At 38.6% G+C, this 20,692-nt stretch overlaps 1 protein-coding gene across 26 annotated transcripts in view; it reads left to right on the top strand.

Annotated features, from left to right (window-relative positions):
• LOC118405561 (trafficking kinesin-binding protein 1-like) overlaps positions 1 to 19,768 on the top strand; it is a 64,899-nt gene extending 45,131 nt beyond the window's left edge. For 9 of the 26 annotated variants that reach the window (XM_035805078.1, XM_035805070.1, XM_035805071.1 and 6 more), the window contains 20 exons: positions 53 to 129; positions 2,252 to 2,368; positions 3,360 to 3,466; positions 5,724 to 5,799; positions 6,660 to 6,725; positions 7,870 to 7,969; positions 10,102 to 10,232; positions 10,402 to 10,476; positions 10,648 to 10,704; positions 11,074 to 11,163; positions 11,402 to 11,484; positions 11,622 to 11,840; positions 12,086 to 12,384; positions 12,790 to 12,945; positions 13,548 to 13,697; positions 14,524 to 14,629; positions 15,194 to 15,226; positions 15,638 to 15,661; positions 16,698 to 16,760; positions 18,140 to 19,768. In XM_035805078.1, coding sequence (XP_035660971.1) covers positions 53 to 129; positions 2,252 to 2,368; positions 3,360 to 3,466; positions 5,724 to 5,799; positions 6,660 to 6,725; positions 7,870 to 7,969; positions 10,102 to 10,232; positions 10,402 to 10,476; positions 10,648 to 10,704; positions 11,074 to 11,163; positions 11,402 to 11,484; positions 11,622 to 11,840; positions 12,086 to 12,384; positions 12,790 to 12,945; positions 13,548 to 13,697; positions 14,524 to 14,629; positions 15,194 to 15,226; positions 15,638 to 15,661; positions 16,698 to 16,760; positions 18,140 to 18,890 — 2,780 coding nt within the window. In that variant the 3' untranslated portion in view covers positions 18,891 to 19,768. Of the gene's footprint in view, positions 1 to 52; positions 130 to 1,024; positions 1,183 to 2,251; positions 2,369 to 3,359; positions 3,467 to 5,182; positions 5,289 to 5,723; positions 5,800 to 6,659; positions 6,726 to 7,869; positions 7,970 to 10,101; positions 10,233 to 10,401; positions 10,477 to 10,647; positions 10,705 to 11,073; positions 11,164 to 11,401; positions 11,485 to 11,621; positions 11,841 to 12,085; positions 12,385 to 12,789; positions 12,946 to 13,547; positions 13,698 to 14,523; positions 14,630 to 15,193; positions 15,227 to 15,637; positions 15,662 to 15,773; positions 15,844 to 16,697; positions 16,819 to 18,139 lie in introns of those variants that run through there. The other 17 variants (XM_035805072.1, XM_035805093.1, XM_035805091.1 and 14 more) reach the window with 17 other exon arrangements.
• The last annotated feature ends 924 nt before the right edge of the window (positions 19,769 to 20,692 follow it).

Raw genomic sequence — 20,692 nt, 5'->3', positions numbered from 1 at the left:
AAGCTGAAGGGTCATTTAGCATGAATATAAACGACATTCTTTTTTATTGCAGCCCTATGCTCGGATCGTGTGGCCCAGATGACGAAGACGTACAATGACATAGAGGCTGTCACACGACTTCTTGAAGAAGTAAGTATTATACTTGATTTATCTATCAATCTCAAAGAGTAACTATGGTTAGTCTCTTTTCCAAGAGAGCCCACAAATTGTATTCTACACTGCTACACATGCAGGACCTGTCCACATTTACCCCCCAATTGTCGTACCGCCATAAACTATTTTGATAGTCATGCACATATCATACAAAATTTAGCTGTCTTGCCAACTTACAGAAAAAGCTGTCTTAGATCCTTGGCGGCAGCTGGTTCCGTCACTGCCTACTTGAAAATTCAAATGTCAAAATCATATGTCGGCCGTAACATACATGTAGGCAATCCTCAAACTATGGAGGGATCTTCAATGTCTGTAAAGCCAAAGATATTTATAATGTGAAAATGAAGTCAAAATTCTAGGGAACTCTAAATATTCGCTGAGCTGTCATGAGGAAAATGTTTGTAGGAACGCATCTGTTATCTTCATGACTTGTTATCATACATGTTTGTGTGTTTGGTTATATTTATAGACAGAAACTGAAACAATGTGTGATGAGCATCAGACTATTGGATGGAATCTAGGTCAAGATAGATAATCTTTCAACAGGGATTTACACTCTTTGAATTCCAACAACCCAGAAAAGCTCACTCTGACTAAGTTTCTATCTTCTCATAAATATAAGATATTGAATTAACTTCATATATCACATATGGCAATCAACAGTGATTGAAATACATGTAGCTTGCTATGCCTTCAGAAAAAGGTATGCAGGCCCTCTTACAAGTCTAATGCTACCAGAAAAAGGCTAAGAGTGATGCCCCCCCAGAAAGAGTCACATGGTACAGTCCTTGTTTGCATAAAGTTTGTTGGCTTATTGATCATTCACGGACCAATCAATTGTCGATATGTAAACTTTAACCTTTGAACACTTGAGGTGGTCTGAAGTTCCGGCGGTAACACCCTTGTCAAGTACCTCCCACCAAAAATGGTTTAAAATCCTTCTAAATTAGCATGAAATTGTGTGAAAAGGTATCAGAATGGAGAATGGATAAGAGTGGTGTTGAAGAAGACTCTCATAGTCTTTCCCAGGTAAGCTTTCTGACTGAATTTTGCTCACCGTGCACTGAATGTTCTGTCAACTTGTCAATTCTTAACAAAGCACCTTACTAGGATCAAAGGTTTTGGGTTCCCTTCTCATTTTCCTACCTTTTGATTATTACCCACCTTGTATAGTATATATTACCGGTACTACTACGTTTGATCTTAACTTGTAATTGCAAGGCAGATACGTCGTTGAGAAACTCATTTTAAGAACGTCATGTCCAAAATTACTATAGAAACACTACTGGTCCGTTACTACGCAAGCAAAGATGGCAAACAATACGCCATTGTTTACCTAGCCTTGTCCTATAGCTCAAGTGCACCTGGGTGGGTTGTTTTTACCTGGTCTGGGCATTAAGGTGGTTCCATCATGTGTTGTAGGTGTAATTTGTCAAAAGATGCTTAAAGTCTTTTGAGAACTTAAAGTCTTTTGAGAAATTACGTTGTCGGAAAAAACTGGACTATTTTTTTGCTTTGATGTAATGAATTGTTTATTGTCTTTTGACTATTCAGCTTTGTTTACATGATGTATTTTAAGGTAATGTTGTTTGTCTTTTTAAAGCCAGGTGGGAGTTTTAATGTTCTAAAGCTTGAATATCGATCATGATTGTAGATGATTTAAGTTATATCTAAATCTTCTTGAGTTAAACAAAACACAACTCAGCAAATGCAACTTTGAGTGACAAACTTCCAAAATTACGAGTCTAAGTTTTGTGCATCTAATCAAATGCTTTATTAGTTCAGGTTAATTTCAACTTGTTGTTTCCTCCCAACCCAATTTGAAATTGAAAATTTCAGAGTTCAAACCATTTACAGATTAGCTTGAATGTCATGATCATAGTTCTATACTTTACAATCTTGGTACATCTACTTGTGCCATTTAAGAGAAAATGCATTCAATTTGTCAATCAGCGCAGACTAGGGCTCAGATAGAAAGATAAAAGTTACAGCGTTAGGTCTAGTCTCACCAAGGATAAAGGAGGATAAGTATTGTGTTGTATTGTGTAGTTTCCTAAAAAACTAACGATTGTTTTCCCCTGTTGTTCCTCCTCTGCAGAAAGAGCGGGACCTTGAGCTTGCTGCTAAGATTGGCCAATCACTGCTGGAGAGGAATCGACTCCTGAGCCAGAAAAATGATTACCTTGAGGAACAACTGCAGATTGTGTCAGAACGGGTATATATTTTATAATGTTTGTTAACACTAATTCACCTTTATCCATGGGGTAACTTATATCCGTTGTTTAAAAAAAAAGGTATTTATGGATATCAAGTTTACAGACGGTGGTTTCAAACTTCAATATGTAATATATTTTTATATATTGAAAGTATTGCAATTTGAAACCAATGTACGTCGACGTGATATCCATTATACCCCATTATCAATAGATATAGGACACCCCTCGGATAAAGGTGTACCAGCATTAACGACTGTATTCTGCTTACTCATAACTGTTACATAAACAAGACTTAGTGGACTTTGCTACTGAATAGACCATGTCATGTGTGACCTACTGTAGATTCATTTATATTTGTGGTAAAAGAAGTAACTTCAAGATTTACAGTATTACATTACACACTGTACATAGAAAAACAGCCGGGGTTTAATTACTTTCTTATAATGCTGTTGAGATTTGTCAGTATTGTTTAGCCTTGCACGTATTACTAAATACATGCTCAAATCAAAGTCGGTAGCAGGGGATAGGTTAACAAACATCAAGTCAGGATGACCTGAAATGAACATTTGAACAAACATTAGCATGTGATTCAGCTGAACTTTGGACAGGCCTGCTTAATACTGTTCCTATTTTAGATGTGCACACATATGAAGTGTTATCATTCTTTGGCTCTTTAATCAGTGTAATCTTTAATCGGCTTGAAATACATGTATGTCATAAACTGTAAATTCATTGTCTTCCACAGTAGTTTTCTTTTGCTGTAGAAGAAAAAATAGTTATTGTAAGGAGAAACATTTTTGCAGTGTCGTGAATTTGATGTAGAGAGGTCAATACTTAAGTAAACCACCACAAAAGTAGAAGGCTGAGATATATTACTCAAATGTTCTTGTGGTGTCATCATTAAAAGTGAATTGGGCTACATAAGAACCATCACAAACGTGCAAATGAGGTCATTAAGTTTACCCAAATATGCAAAATATTTCTGTGCAGAACAACCAGCTCCAACATGAGCTCCAGCTGAAGGAAGATCTGCTGCAGATCTACACCCAGGAGGAGTCTCTCAGCGAGACAGACTCCAGCTGCACCTCACCTGCCACGTAAGTACCATCACGAACATGCAAATGATGTCATTTAGTTTACCAAAGTATGCAAATGAAATTTGTTGTTGGAATCTTTGTTGATGTTGATAAAATAAGAAATCAAGTGTCAATTCAAGCAAGATTGAGAATTTAGTTTAGACTGCTTATATATTTTGTATCCAAAATTTTCACATTTTTCTATTATAGATAAATGTTATTTTCCTGAGAAGATAGTGAATGTCAGCCATTTCCATACATAGAAGAGTTACTGTAGTACATTGCATTTTTATTGAGAAATTGACAGAGGCAAGCTTGCATTCATTCTAACATGGCATGAAGCACAGATTGCTTACAACTTACATTTTGTCAGATACATGTAATGGTGTGAATGTATGGTATGTTTGTTGTGTATGAACCCAAGTCTGTTTCAAAGTCCTTCTCCACAATACCATTTCCTGATAATTGTCATCTTAGATTAACTCTATCCTACCAGTGTATCTGTAAAAGATCATCTTCAAAGTTCAATAATCCTCTCATAACTTTGTCCAGCTGCACTTCATGAAACATCAAATTATGCACACTTTTTTTTAATTGCAAATTTTGTACAAAGATAAGTACAAACTTAAGGCAAGTCAAAAATAACTTATGCATCTACCACAATCATATTATTAACTTTCTTTTCGTTTTGAATCATTTTTCATACACTAATTTTAGATTCATCTGTTTCCAAATGCAAGAAGCTCTTGGAAGGCTGAAGTAGGAAAGCAAAAGTTCAATGGGCCACACATTTTGCGAAACTTATTCTATTAGCATTTTTGCTTATTGCCATTTGTTCCAAGACAACTCCCTGTATTCTGAACAGCCATGTCATTGTTCAAATTCTGCTTCATGACATTCAACACTTACATTGTATGTTTTGTTTGCGTGATGTTTGTTTTGTGGATCATACAAACACAGCTTAGTAACCTGATAATGCTACTGCTTTGGAATCTGCCATGGTTTTTGCTGTACAATCATCTCGCAACGAGCTTGCCATATCTCATATGCTATTATGAGTTAGCAATGCAAATGCTTTATAGCATATAGCTTGCAAATGCTTTTTTCAAAGGAAACAGATTTGCACATATGATTTTTGCATATTGCCTACTATTTTTTGCATGGAATCATGTTGTTTTTAATCATGCTTATCAGTGTTTAGTAAACAACATCTGTCATTTTCTTACTCTTTACTACATTTTAGAGTAAGTTCTCATTGTGTTTAAAAATCCTGAAAATCTTTTTGGAAAACTATAAAATGTCTAGTAGATATTTGCAGTATTTGTCTCCTCCATATGTTAAAGTGTTCAAAATTAATCATTTAAAAACTTCTCAAAATATGATATTGTGTACAAATGTGTTATTTTATTTTTTTGCAATAGTTTGATAATGTCCCTTTGGAAGTAACATAAAGTTTTGAGTCACAATGAGGAGATAAAGTCACAGGTTATATAAGGATATCTTTTCCTCAAGCATAGTAGAACAATCTCTTCACCTTCTGTAGTCTGTCATACCACATTTCATTTGTAGCCTTCCCTCTGTTCTCCCCCTATGTGTTCCCAAGTCTCCCCACGTAACGACGCCCCCTATCTGCATGGATGCGTAACTGCATGAGGTGGCTTGCATGGCAGCAAGGGGAGACTGACCGCCGTTTTTGTTTTGTTTTTTTCCTGCACTTTTTCCGCACCTCTGTAACAGGAGACATGACAGAACACTGCTTTTACCCAGTGGCTTAGTCAACATTGACGCGCTCCACAAGAAGATTCAGACTCTTGAGGAGGAAAACCTACATATTCGGTCGGAGGTGAGTTTTTACAGGACACAGTCCAACATTCAGCCATGTTCGCACAAGCCATGTCTTACAAATCAGGCATCAAAATCTCTGTCTGGAAAGCAAGTAAAAATTTTTCCAACACCTCTGCAAAATGGAAATGCACCAAAAGCCAAACTCTAATTTGAATTATTGATAGATTATAGATTTTACTCATTTTGCCACCTGAAAATGGTGTTTTGTGTTGTGCTTCCTTTACTACTCACGACATGTGGCTGAAGTAGATTAAAGCCTACAAACCAACCTGATTTAACCAGACATGGCTTGAAGAACGTCAGTGGCTGTTTTAACCTCACACACCCACAAGTTCTACCCACAGGTCTGAAGAGGGAAGTCAAGAATGTAGGGGATGTAAGCCCCCCTGATTCTTGAATGGTATGGTCCTCACATAACCTGTTCCATTTTCAGTGGACTCATCCATATTGATGTCCTTCAGAGGAAGATCAAGACTTTAGAGGAAGAGAATTTTCAGATAATTTGTGAGGTGAGAGACTCAGAAAGGTACAGCAGAATGCATGCCAAAGAAGGTGTTCTGTGTTTTCTGTTCAAGCCTGAGTTCTCAATGCATTAATTTTCATGCATTTGTGATGTTCAATGTTGAAAAAGTTGTTCACGTGACATTGTTTTCAAAGTTCCAAGTTATACGCTTCTGTTGCTTATTCCCCTATACAGAGCCCTACAAGTGGCCTATAGCCATGCATAACGTTAACATACCTTGGGTAGGCTCAGTCTGCTAAACTGGGCTGAGGTTTCCACTTTGGGTGTGGCCTCTAACCAGCTGTCGGCCAATCAGGGAATGGCCTATATCTTTCTTAAGGTAAAGCTGATTCTCTGATTGGCTGACAGCTGATTAGCCATGCCCACAAAAGTGGCAACCTCAGAGTCTCTCCAAGGTATATTGTATGGGTCATGGGCAAAGCTCTGGACAGGAGAATGTTGTTGCTTTACATAACTGGGTTTGGCAGTTCTGGCATGCATACTTTTGTTAGCAAAACATACATTGTTTTATACATTTTGTAATCATCTATATGTCATTTAAGACACTAAATAAAGCTGTGCATTGCTAATTTTTTTTTTGCTATGCAGCCTCTCAACATTTAAGTTTAAAATCTGTATGATGATTGGGTTATGCTGAATTTCAGCAGTTTTGGAGTGGAGACACTGGTTATTGGCGTATTTGAGTTTTGATATCTAGCTTAAGGCCTTTAAGTTTTGCCAAATTTTCGTCTTACTGATCTCTTTTGCTTGTTATTTTCTGATGTGAATTTGTGGTCAGTTATTGTGACTAGAACAGTTGGTATTCTTTAATTGCTTTGTTGCTTCTTTTGCTGAAATGTGTGTCAGGATCTATTCTCAGTGCAGAAGGCTGTGAAAGAGTCTACCCTAGACGCCCTATGGGCCATGAAAACAGTATGGGGTTTCTGTTGTATTCAGTTGTATTGTGATATATCTTTTCCCTTGGTTGCATAAAACATTGCAGTACTAGTAGGCATATAGCACTTTTGTTGCATTATGCTTCGTCTCAAGCTGCTTTACCTTTCCTGTATTGTCAAAGGAGATTTATTTTGCCAGTGGAGATTGCGATCGGAACCTCTGTTGACAAAAAAGTAGAAGCAGAATCTCTGTCAGTACAATAATCTATACATGATTCTACCAGACTTGGTGATTCTTGAGTAGACAATTGACAGGGACTCTGATTGTGAACTCCACCAGTCTTGTAGAATCTGTGGTTCTGGAAGATCGCTATCTCTACACTGACATATGTGACTGCAACTCTTCCTGACCATGGTTTTAACTCTTCCTGGTACTTAAAGTTAAACACACACACAAGTTTTTGTAGGGGCAAATAGGGTTTGTTACATTTATCATTTCATTAAGTGTTAACATGTCTTTAGACTAAGTTGTGTTTAGCTCAAAGTCTGTTAAAGTGACACTGTCAATATGTGTGCATCCATGTTACATGTAACATCCTGACCCATCGTTCTAATTGACAAGATTGAGTTGTGATGTTTTTAAGAAGTAGAGGTAGAATAGAGCATGTATTGTTACTGTTAGCTTGTTTATGTAACCCACAACATTATGATGTTTTGTATCTTGTTGTCTGATAGTGACTTAACATGTCTTATAAATAATTTTTTTTAAGTAGTTATTAACATGGTTGACTTTTATCTAGATGCGTTTTGCTACTTACAGTATTTTTATGACATTTTGTTTTTGGGCCATTAGAGGCTAATGTCCTTGTAGTTTATGAGTGCTAAGGCATACAATCTATTACGTAGCCTCTATAAGCTGGCTCACTGTTTAAACTGGTCATGCATAGCATTGTGCATTGTGGGTAATACATTTGTATGTTAAAGTTGAAGGCCCCTGAGACATAAACAAACATGTCTCGTATAAAGTGTGGTCTAGATGAGACCTGTTTAAAAGTTAGGGGCATATTACCCCCAATAATGAATCACAGTGTGCATGCACATTTTAAACCATGAACTGGCTTATTGGCACCCAAGATACCATCTTTTTTGGCTTGTTCCTAACCAAAAGAACAATCTTCCAGGCTGCAAAGTTGAAGACAGAGACTGTGGACTATGAAGAACAAGAGGCCAAACTGGTTTCCGACTGTGTCAAGGAGCTAAGTACGTTTCAGGACGAACTAAGTGAGTGTGGAACAGTTGATGCACGCACCGAGGCACCCCGGCTGCTGCATTTTTTTTCTTTATTTTAAGTGGGAGGTCAAAAAGTGCTTCATGTTTTCAATAACAACCATTGAATCACTTAAAAGTGTTGATAGTTTAATAGTCACAGTGGTTCAAGGCATTGAAACATGAAGAACTTTTGTTCCTCTCACCATTTAATTTACTTTATGTGTATATGCTTGTGTGTGGTTGTGCTCTTTGCTCTTAAGATGGCTCGTTTTCACACAGCTAAAGTGCCTTACAAAATATGAGCAGCACCTGTCAGTTGAAGCAAAAGGCTTGCTTGAAGCCATCTTAAAAGCAAGAGGTTGTAAAAGTGTTCGCATACATCAACATCAGCCAATCATCAACCACCTACATATGTCCCACAGTAATACATCTTCCTTATTTGCATGTCATACAAGTACCAAATTCAACAGTAACCAATCATCAATCACCTACATGTAACCTTCAGTAATACATCACCATTTGAACATCGTAAGTCAACAAAATCCAATCTCCAACCACTTACACATACTTGCAATATTCTTGATATGTTACTTAATATTTGTTTATCATTGTTTGATTTATTTGTGAGCATTAATTCTTGCTTTGCTTTGAATGTTTTTAATTTTGCTTGAATATTTTTTCTGACACTGTCATTCAAGCTGCTTATTCTAAAGTTTTTTTTATATATATTTATTTTATACAATATTGTTTGAGTATACTTTATTTAAGCTTGCTTTATATCTGCAATTATGTTCCATTATTTTTGCTATATAATTTTGAACATGCTCATTGTTACATAACATAAGAAAACAGGCATGTATACAACCTTTGCACTTACACAGAAAACAATTTTTGTTCCTGTCTTTAATCCTGTTTTCCTTTGCTTATGTCCCCTGCTAAGCATAATGCATTCCTTATTCCACTATTGTCTTCAAGGCTTACCATCAGACACATGTAACTTGCATGAAATAACAACAGGAAGTTTTAGACTTGCAAAAATCTTGTCTTACAAAAAACTTGCTACTTAGATCTGCATGAATTCTGAAATATTATGCTTGACATTTGTACATGTAGAATCACCGAGAGTCAGTCTTGGTTGCTTTTGTCTTTGAAATGGTGACCTTTTGAAACTCAGTTAATAGTTCACAATGTATGTATAGTACTTTTTCATTACACCTTACATTGATTGATTGAACTTAATTGATTGTATATGTTCCTTGTAACGACTTCATTCAATACAGTAATTCTGATCTTGATATTCATCTTTCCGTCTACACTTTACAAAGAAAAATGGGCTATATCAGACTTTCAACATCATGTATTTGTGTGATTAACTGGCCCAAAAAATTCCTGTTATATTCTCTGTTTTTCCAGTTACTTTAAAGGGACATTTAGATATCTCTGCCCTTGCCTTCTTGCTCATTGCTGCCCAAGTTATGTCACTGTGACAGGCTTTCTAACTCTTACTCCGCAATCTCTCACACACCAAGTCTTGTACAATCATGCATAAACTACAGTACATTGTATAACACAACACATACAATATACAGTCAAAACTACCTAGTGGGCCAATAAAATCTAATGTAGGCACATGGCCACTGTAAACAAGATTCTTCAACTTAATGCTTGACTGTCAATAAGCAAAATCTTATCTAATGGGCCACCAAAAAGTGGTCCTTATCTAGACACAATGTCCACATTTGACTGTATGTTAACATACAATTGGTACATACACATACAAAAATGTAATGCTAGACTAAGTTCACCTTTATCTGCGGGGTAACCTTTATCCGTTGTATTTGAAAACAGAGTATTTAGGGGTACATTGTACATGTATCAAGTCGACTGGCTGTGGTTTCAAACTACAGTATGCTTGCAATTTGTAGCCAATATATCAGTCTGCTTCGTATTCCTTAATAGCCAGTTTCTGAATACAACGGTTATAGGTTACTCACGGGTATACATGTAGGTGAACTAGCATTACAGTTCACACACAAGTATTGCAGACTTTTAAGCAACAGAATCACCACAACACATCTTCCACTCTCTAACACATTTTTGTTTTTTCTTCCTATACTGATGAATTTTGTTTGTTCATTTTGCAGAGGAAGCCAACACTCAAATCAAACAGCTGACTGAAGAGTTGGTGAGGAAGAATGAAGACAATGCGAGGTTTCAGGAGGAATCCACCAGCTACCTGGCACAGACCATCGACCTTAACAAGAAGCTCAAGAAGGTTGGTTGAGCATTTTAAGACAGGTTACCATCTTTGCATTGACTTAAACTAACCTACCTACCTAGTCCCTGGACCTTGGAGGACAAGGTAGATATGACAAAATACAGGGTGCATCATTCCTTTTTGGATATTAGATTTATGTTAACATGTGTTTGTTGTCTCCCTGTAGTCTGCTCTTGAGAATGAAGAACTCCAACAACATCTTCGAGTTGCCAAAGAAACACAGCAAGAACTTACAGAAGAGGTTAGGACCACACTTTTCTCTGATACTGCTTTCTGCAAAGTAGATGTACTAAATATGTCTGTAGGCCATCCCATTTATGCTCGTTGCCTAGTACTGGTAAGCTTGGTACGTTGTACATGTTGTTGTATTTGAATGTCAATCAATCTTGTTGCCATGGTTTCCTCTCCACAGCTCCGTGACCTTGAGGAGAAGTACCAGGAGGTCATGGGGATGTTGCATGAGGCACAGGTCAGTGTTCCATTATTTAATTTTGCTGCCACAGTTTCTTGTAGTGTCAAACCTGTTGAATGGGTTTAAACTGATCACAAGAACCAAAATGCAGCGAATTTTTGTTCTAAAGGTACATAATTTAGCAATGTATTAGAAATAGACCGGACTGCCAAAGAGAGAAGAGAGAGAAATAAGTCCAGAGGAACATACATACCTTAAAAGTGGGCTACCTTAAATGGGAGATGCCAGATAGTTGCTGTAGCTCAAGACAATGTGATACAAATAGCAAGACAAACATGCTGTAAGAAATATTTAGGAGTGCTTAGAAATCTCAAACACTATTACCTTGCTGTACCTTCTGGCTAATTTTGTTCCATGTTTTGACAGGCGGAGGCAAAGACGATGCGGAAAAAGACCCAACCCAGCTCCTCTACCAAGAGGCCATACGGCAGCACTCTCCCCGGCATGTTTCCTCTGGTAAAACAAATACAGTTCTTTTTCTTATTATTCATTGTATAGTTGTTACATATTGTAAAACACACCGTGGATATGTAAAGCTTGTTCCAGTAATTATACGTTTACCCGTCGGATGCACGTAGGAGTCCATAGGACATACAGACAGGTCTGTAGCAATCGTAATCACAGCCAATGTCATAAACAAATTGCTTAAAGTTTGTCTACTTTCAACGTTAACCTTTTTTCGTCTTTGCTACAGGACTCCCTGGCTTCAGAGATAGAACACACTATGAGACAACAAATAGGAGATGGCTTTGAAGGTCCCTCACCAAAAGACCAAAGGTAATTAGTTTTCACTGTGTTTTTGAAAATTCTACTTTGTCTACTGCCCACCTACTCCTTTGTTTCAACCGCAAACTGAAAAAAACTCAAAATTAGAGACAATGTCACAGTATTTCTCTATCAATTCCCACTCCCAGAACCAACACCAAGAGAGTGATGGACACAGTCCGCTACATCAGGAGAAAGCCGCCCCCTGGGAAACCTATCCCAGGATCCAACACCACCACCACCATGACCAGTATGAGCAACAGTCCGCTCTGCACCAACACCATCGGCTCAGGCAGTTCTTACACCAGCAGCCCGCCTAGTGAGAACTACGGTGCTGATGACGACGAAAACAGTAACGTTACTGGAACGTAAGTACAAAATATACACCTTCTTGAAATTCCCACTCTCCAGGTATTTTAAATCTCTAAATGTTTGCTGTGTTTTTATTTTGCAGTGTTAGGGATGGCCTTTCTTGATTCAGGATCAGACGTGCTACCTCAAATATGCATTTCTAAAATGTACAGATTTGTTTTGGCAAATGTGGAATGTAGTAATACTATATGATGTGTGAAATTTGTTGCATTGACAATGTCACATCTGTTCTCCATATTAGGGATACCACTTCTAGTAAATCAAGCAACCTGGGGCGACCAGGCATCCCTGGATCCAACGACCTTGAAACGGCCTTGAGGAGACTCAGCTTGCGGCGAGAGGCGGAGAACATCTTCCGAGATCGACAGCGGGAGAGGCGGATATCAGAATGTAGAGAGTCGGACATTTCAGAAACGTCCACGCCTGATGAGAGCGATAGCATCATGTCGACGGGCAGCCATTTGTCGTTTCTTTCGCGTGGGTCGTCGTTCTCGCGCCCGTACATTCCAGAGAAACTGCAGATAGTGAAACCTATGGAGGGTAAGATTATCTGTCCCTTTCAGGGCCATACCATCTAGGACATAAAACTGGGGTGGTTAGAGTGTGGCATAGGTTAGGTTTAGTTTGTTCTGCCTGTTACTGATATATCATCCTGCGAAAACGTCTGATTATCCTACCGTCTTCTTAATACCATAAAACTGCCAACTCTGACCCTGCAACTCTGGAATGATATTACAGAATATATCAAATTAAAATTGTAAAGACAAAGAAAGACCTTCAAGCTGAGATTCTTTTCCTATATATTGGCTGTATGCCCTTGGTTCCAAATCTCATTAGCTACATGTACAAATAAAGGTGGCTAGTAACAGCCTGAAAAGTGTAGTAGATTGTAGGACCCATAATCAATGATTATGAACTTTTCCATGCCTTCCCATGATGCTGCAGGTTCCATGACCCTGCACCAGTGGCAGAGACTGGCGACCCCTAACCTTGCGGGGGTCCTGGAGTCGCAGGACGGCGTGCACATTAAGGGGTACCGCCACATCGAACAGGACTTCACCGAGGAGTACCATCTCAGCGATGTAGAGGAGGACGATGGATGTAAGTCAACTTCAACTTCTAGTTTACTTAAGACAATAAGCCGGTTCAAAGTTTCAACTACACATGCTCAAGGTCAATGGTGAAGGCGCCCAACTTGTAAATAGTTCTTGTCTAGACCATCTTTAAGATGTTGTCCAAAAGTGTTTTATATATGTTTTTCAGTTCAGTTCAGTTCATCCTCAGTTCATATATGTTTTAGGGGCCTTCAACTTTGACATATGACCAATAATTTGTAATACTGTGCACAATTTAAACCATGAACCAGCTTATTGTCATGTTTAACTTCTAGCTTGCTAAATACTTGCAAAGGCAACTGAGGTGGATGTCCTGCAAAAGCTACATGTTTGTTTTCCGTGTATGTCACAGTGTAAAAGTCCTGTCATGTCCTTGTTTGTGCTCGTTGTATCTTATTCATACTAGCAGTTCATATACACCACTTACTGATACAGTAAAAAAAATGGTATACCGGTGCATATTATTTAGAAGCCTTGTTTTGAATTTAGAAGCTGTGTTTCCAAAGATTTGTGCTTCAATAAGGTGCTAATTTTTTCCTTGTTTCCCTTAATTTTTTCCCTTTTGCCTCTCTTACTATTTCCGAGCAGGTGCTTGTCTGGAGCTCGACACTAGACCAAATTTGTCCAAAAGTGACGCAGCAGCCATGATAGAAAGTAACGATCACGATGACAGCACGAGTGTCCTTAGTTTGACACGATCTCTCAGTTTTACGTCCTTCCTTGCCGAGAATTTGTGTGGTGAGTCCTTGCATTGGCTGCTGCAACAAAACCAACAAATTACACACACTGAATTGTCCGCTTGACATCACTAAATGCTGTACTGAACTGCTAGTATGTAACAGATACACCAATGCAGCTGTAAAATAGTCTAGAGAAAAATGATTGCCTCCAATCATGGAGCTCTGCTTGTCTAATCACTCAAAAATCACTCACGTTTTTCCAGGACAGTAGGGTTAGTCTTCAGTGCCCACTCTCGGTCGCTTCCCGTGAGAGCCTAGTAAAGCTGTAGGATAGCACTACTACAAAATTTTTGTTTATTTCACTTAAGCTTGACCTTTTTCGTCTTGATATCCAGCTATTTAATGCTTGTAAATGTTATAATCATGTTACTGTAGAAGTAGCAACAAAGTACTAGCTGTAACCACTGTAACCCATGTTTGATTCCCATTATAGGTGGTGTACAGTACAGTTTTGTGGGTTATAACGATAAGCCTGTCATCCAATGTGACCAACATTACAGGTGGTCTCTTGTTCTAAAAATAATGCTGGAACAATAAGGGTTACTCAGACTCTTGTAGCAATAGAAAATGTTTAAGTTTACCTTTAGTTAGTATTAACATAGTTATGGGTGCATTTGGCAAACCCAGGACAGGAGGTGACTAGGTAATATGTAACATTGTCTATTGCTGTTGTTGGTATCATTGTATATGTTAAATAATGAACTTTTATCATCATCTCATGGGTAGATTTGTCTCCTTGGTATTACCCTTTGAAAATGACTTCAAGTCAAAGTGATGCGAATGATTCTAGTGAAATGTTTTAACATACGTTTCCCTCTCGGCAGTTGTGATCCAGCCGACGTCGGGCTCCCTGTCTACGAACACGACCTACACCTACACGCAGTGCGGCATCCTGCACCCGTCAGACGACAATACAAGTGTCAGCTCAAGGTCAGCTGCTCTTCCTACTCATGACAAATAGACATTGTTCCCCTGTGTTTGCTAATGCTAATGCTTTAAAATGCTCCACCCCTGAGGTGTTGCCAAAAAGTTGTCATCATATAGTTTGAATTGATTGTTACTGTAGCATTACTTAATTTGGAATATAAATCTTACTTCATTAACTTTACTCTTTTGGTTATGTCTTAAGACAAGACTTCTAGAATTCTTACCTCAGAGAACATCAAAGAAAGATATAACTGATATTGCCCGGTTGATTTTCTTAGTTCTATTCATCTGATGTAAAAATTGTCAGTCTACCCTACAATGCTCTAACCTTCCATAATTTTATGCTGTGTGTTTATGATTTGTCTTTCATACACTCAGTACCGTGCTGTAGATATGTATAGAAAGCCTCAATTAGTCAGTAGTTACAGAAAAGTAATAGTGTTTGTTAGCCTGTATTCTTGTTACCATCATATATCCCATGGCCCATAATACACATTTCTCCCCAGTCTGGGTATAACAGCAAATGTGTCATCCCCTCCCCTTTCTGTCCCCTGTGTTCCTTTTTAGGAGGTGTAGAAAGTGTTCTTGTTGTGAGAGATGGTGGGTCTCTTGACTTTGTTTCTCATCTCTTTGTCTCATCTTTCCATCTTGCATTTCTTCATTGTGTTATGTCCAACATCGTTTTACATATCACAGTTTCATCAATCATTATTGGAATTATTTAACCTTCTTCCTGCTACTAAATCCCAAACCAACACAAAATTGATAGTCAAAGGTTACCTTAGCTAGAAGAAGGTTAATGACATAAAAATGTAACTGTGACATTAAGCCAGTTCACAGTTTGATGTGCACATGCCCAAGGTCAAAAGTGAATGCTGCAAGTTCAAACCATGAACCAGCTTATTTGTGTCTTCATCTTTTATGTGTTCTTTCATTTCATTTCCTGTGTGTCGTTTTGTCCATTTCTTTTAAGTTGATGTCTGTTTTCATTGTTTTTTTGCTGTCTGTCAGGGTTAGAGCTCCATGTATACCAGGGTGGGTGATCCTCATTTTGGTTCTTTCTAGCATGTGTTTTCTTTCTCTAACTTGAGTCTAAGTACAATTTGTATTCTTCTTTCATTCTTTGTCTTCTTGCTTCGTTACTCAGTCATGGAGACCTGAGTTTCTGCTTCCTACTTATTTGCTTGGTACATCTTGCCCACATTTGGGACATCTGAGTAAGCAAAATCTTACCTTTTCTGTCAGGTTTCTTTTTACTGTTGGAATGCACTGCATGTCATTAGGTGGCTCTGAAGATCTTTGTGTAGAAATGTCATGTAGCTATAGATTTAGCTTCTTTCTTTGTTTGTATCCTAGCTGGAAGTTGATGAAGTTTGTCTCCTTCCCCGTTTTCCACCCTGCTTTTAAGTCCATCCTGTGCTTTGCCTTATGTTTTACCTGCCCCCCTCCCACACTTGTCTAGGGACTGCCCTATGTGTTGACGCACCTATGTCCCAACATCCCTACGTTCTGACACACCTATGTGCGGATAAGGGTTTAAGTTAGTGGGTGTCAGAGCATACATGAAGGGGTATCAGAACATAGGGTGCTATAGGGGTGTAACTACTTGTCCTCGTCTTTCTGCTTTTATCTCAAATTTGTTTCAAAATTTCCTTACCATCACAGGAGTGCCCACTGACAAATATAAGCATCTTGAATTTGTCGCATTTTCTGTCGACTCATGCATAACGTAATTCACACACTTTGTAGCAGAAATTACAAAACTGTGATATTCAGTTTCCATCAACGGTTTCTAAAGTCTCTAGAATTGAGATAAAATGACCTTCAATTTATCTATTATGCCAACCCTGTAACCCAGTAAATGCTTGTACTGAAGTCTTTCCATGCCCCCCCCCCCGCCTGCTGTATGCAATAGTCCTTGCCCCCCTCTCCAGCAACCCTCTCCTTAGATGTAGTCTCCATTTTAGTAGTGCCTTCAAACAGACTGACCACCCAGCTCTGTGTGCCCCCCTCCCCCTTTCCCAGCCCACTATTTTTTTTTTCCAAGTGTAATGTTATTTTATGTTCCTAGGTATTTAAAGACCTCAGGTTGGGATCTGTTAATACTTGGCCTGTGCCAAGCCTGTGCCATAAGGTACTTTGCAGCTTCGGTCAGATAGCGCAGGCTGCATACCCTGGCCACACACCTGGCAGTATGTATCTGTTATAGGTCCGCAGGATGCACCAGTCTGTGTAAATCCATGAGTGTGAGGCTCTGGTAGAGAGAGGGGCTTGGCATGAACAAACACCAATACAAACACTTGATTATTATGTGGTAACTTTATCATTGTAATGTAACTATCAGAATCACTATATCATAAAACCAACACAGATTTGAAGAATGAAAACTTTTTTTCTCCAAATTTAGAGTGACATACAGTACTACAGTGATTCAGAAAGAAAAAGAGGTTACACAACAATATCTACAGTAAATACGTAACAGCTACATGAAGTAACTATTTTTCTTTGCTTAATGTTTAGATTTTCTTCCTGATATCATTTAGATCTTTTCAATCACTTTTTGTGAGTCTCATTTAGATACTTTCAACCACTTTTTCAGTGAGCTCAGCAACTGAAAAGAGGCCATTTGTAGAGCTGATATGGAGAATTAATGAGCAAAACAAGGTTTTCACACACTGTTTGATGCACAGCATGCACTCACTTTCAAGTCAACAACCATGTCAACCCCCACAACCCTACACATGAATATCAACCTTGGATTTACACTGAAAGGTGCACTAGTGTGTAGATAGACCCCTCTCTCCACTGCTGCTTCCCTCACACCAGCTTGCTTGCTGCTGGCTCACTTGTGTGACGATTTGACTTACCGGTGTTCCTTTATCCCTGATAACTTGAATTATCTTTTTCTTGTTGTTTTTAACAATCTTCTACAAACTTGAGATGGTTATGTACCACTGGTTTTAAATCTTATAGTTATAAGTTAAAACTAACTAAAGATGTTGTTGTTTCTAATAAAAAATAAAAAATTTAAAAAAAAAACTAACTAAAGAGAAGGTATATGAATATCCATGGTATATATGTATCATATGAAATACCTATGGGTTTTGATAACAGCAAGTTAGAGTTTCTGTGGTACATACAGTTGTGTGAGAAATAACAGATTTGACTTCCTTCACTTTTCACTGTAACGTCTCATTGTTGGTGGTGGGTTTTGCTGTGGGGTGTAGAGTGCAGTGAAAACTGACATGTTTTTGTTTCTGTACAAGTGTCAAAATCAAGTGGAATGTTTCAAATTGGAGATAAGCCTTAAGCTTAAGCTCAACCTGATATGTTGCAAATGTCAAAGCCTCCCCAAGGTATGTTGTATCAAACTGGGCCGTTGGCGAGATTCTGCATTAGGAAAAATGTATTGCAATTAGATCCTTTACTAGTGACGAACTCAGAAAAGGAACATGATTTTTTTTTTACATTATACATTTTAACCGTTTTGTCTTGCTTTATTTCCTGCTACAGCTCTAGCTCAGGAAGACCAGTGCCATCCGTCAGCATGTTGCGTAGCCAGCCCCCCGCGGTCGGCACCCTCCGTCGTACCTCCATCTCCAACTCCTGCTCCAACCTGCGGGAGGCCACCAGCACCTTCAGCACTAACACTGGACTTGCCAAGCTTCTCAAGGAACGCGGGATCCAGGCCATGAAACCTGTCAAACGAAAACCCGAGAGACTAAACGTGGACTTGAAAGTTTCGACGCAGACCACGCCGTCTGCTTCTGCATCGTCGTTGCCCAGGCAAAAGCTGCATATTGATTTGGATCTGAATTTGCCCTCCAATGCCAGCATTAACCTGAAAGTTGGAGCACCCAAACCGCCCCCGACTCCTCCCAACTCGCCCACAAAATCGGCCCCGATCCTGGGAACCGGCGGAATCAACTCTGCGACATTCGCAAGCAAGCTAGCACGAGCCATGATGATGACGTCACCCAACGGAAACAGCAGCACGGACAACTCCAAATACGACATCGTCAATAAGGTAAAAGAAATGGACATTGGCAGTATGATATCGACATGCGCCATCACGACAACCACCACCACCACGTCGTCACTTCCGAGCGGGCCGTTACCGAGTACAGTGATGTTAGGAACGGGGTACAGAGTGAGCTCTATCGCATCTCCTGGCCCAATGTCAGCGCTAAGCGGGAATTTCAAGATCCCACCGTCCCCAAAAGCACAACATCACGGATCAGTGAGAAAGAATGCCTCATTCTGAGAGACGTCAGGCTAGCAATCTTAGGCCCACTTTACGTGCATTTTCAAAACACTTCCCAAAATGCGTTCTTTTACAAGGGCTGGAAGAATCTGTTTTAGAGCCACTGAGAAAAAATGTGCTGTCGAACATTCTCTCTTGGCATCTTGCATGTTGTACAAATATATTTCAGGAACTGTTTTCGAAAATGCATCACTCATTTACTCATTATCTGGTTTGTTTTTGTCTTTGAAAACACAGGTAAAACGGGCCTAAGTACTCAAATTATAGACATTTGGATGGTACTAGGTCTATATAGATCCATTACAATGGTCCTATGGCAACTTTGCATCAAACTGCTGGCATGTTGTAATAATTGTAAAATAACCTGTCATCATCTACTTTGTTAATCATTACTCAATCAGACATTCAATCTTACTGTGCCATTTCTTAGGCATTCAGGTAACGAAATGCTTTTTGTGACCTTTTGCAAAAGAAAGGCCATAATAGCATGAGGGTTCTGTAGTCCAGTCTTCTCTGAAAAAGAAGCCCAAATTCAGAACTGGGGGCAGCAAGAAAATCCTAGGCATTGTCATAGATTTTGGAAATTGTATACCATGGTATATCTACATGTAGACTAAAGTGTAATACTCACCTTCATAATGTATGAGAATAGTTGTAGACAATACTAAAGGATATATCAAATTGTCTGTATCTATATTTAGATGCCCATATCTCCATAACCATAAAGCAATGAAAGAAGTTTTATTTGCATGGCCTTCGCTATCTATTTGAGTGTTCTTGTGGTCTAAAATTTTCATCTGTTTGTAAAAATGTGTCCAAGAATAATTTTGAATGTTGCAGCATGTGTTTATGTGGAAAACATTGTATATAGCCATAGGTGAAAAATGTACTTCAAAAGTTGTCATTTTTTTAGAGAGAAATACGAAAAGTATGTGATGAAGCACTACCTATGAGGAAAGTGCAATTGAGCATCGTAATAACTTATTATCATTGGCTCTTTGTGTCAAAGAAAAGGACATTGTAAAAACTAACATTATTAGATGCATCTATAATCTTGTACAGTACTGCATTTTAGAGTATTTGAAAGTAGTTTAATGTACAAATGTATCAATACTAAAGTTTGTTTTCAATGTTTATTCAGATTTCTATAATATGTTGCCTTTGAGTTTTCCGTTTTTGGTCTTATCATTATAAATCTAATTTACATATTTGGTTGCCTTGAAAATAGGGCTGGGTATCGGTACAGCGTACCGGTACAAAACCGGTTTTTCTTATTGGACCGGTCCAGAAAAACCGGACCTGAAAAAATGGGGTGGACCGGACGTTGGACCGATTAGAAAATTAAGAGATTATTTTGTAAGGCATTCACACGTTTTGGCGCTTGTAGGTGGAAGAAAATAACAATAGTGAAGTAGAGTAGAGTTTATAGTAATGTGTACCAAGTTTTACAGCCAATCGTACAGGTGCAGTTAGCGTTGTAGGATTTTAAAACGCCCGTGTAAGTCTCATACTCCACCAAACAGATTTCTTTGTAGTGAAATGGACCATTGGTATGAGTCATACTGAATCAGGTCCAGGTTCAGGTCCGGACCTGGACCTGATGCTCTGGACCTGAACCGGACCTGGACCTGAATTTTCTGTACCGGTACCCAGCCCTACTTGAAAAGCATTTAAATTTTGAGTTTTGAAAATTGAAGATTTCCAGGTATTTATAATAAAACGGTGCTTTTATAGCTTAGTTTGCTGTATCAGCAACATTCTGGCTTCAGTATGGGATTGACTGATTTGTCTACATACATGTA

Source organism: Branchiostoma floridae, chromosome 18 (genome assembly GCF_000003815.2).
Source record: "Branchiostoma floridae strain S238N-H82 chromosome 18, Bfl_VNyyK, whole genome shotgun sequence".
NCBI classification, from domain to species: domain Eukaryota; kingdom Metazoa; phylum Chordata; class Leptocardii; order Amphioxiformes; family Branchiostomatidae; genus Branchiostoma; species Branchiostoma floridae.
This window is presented reverse-complemented; position numbering and strand designations above follow the sequence as displayed.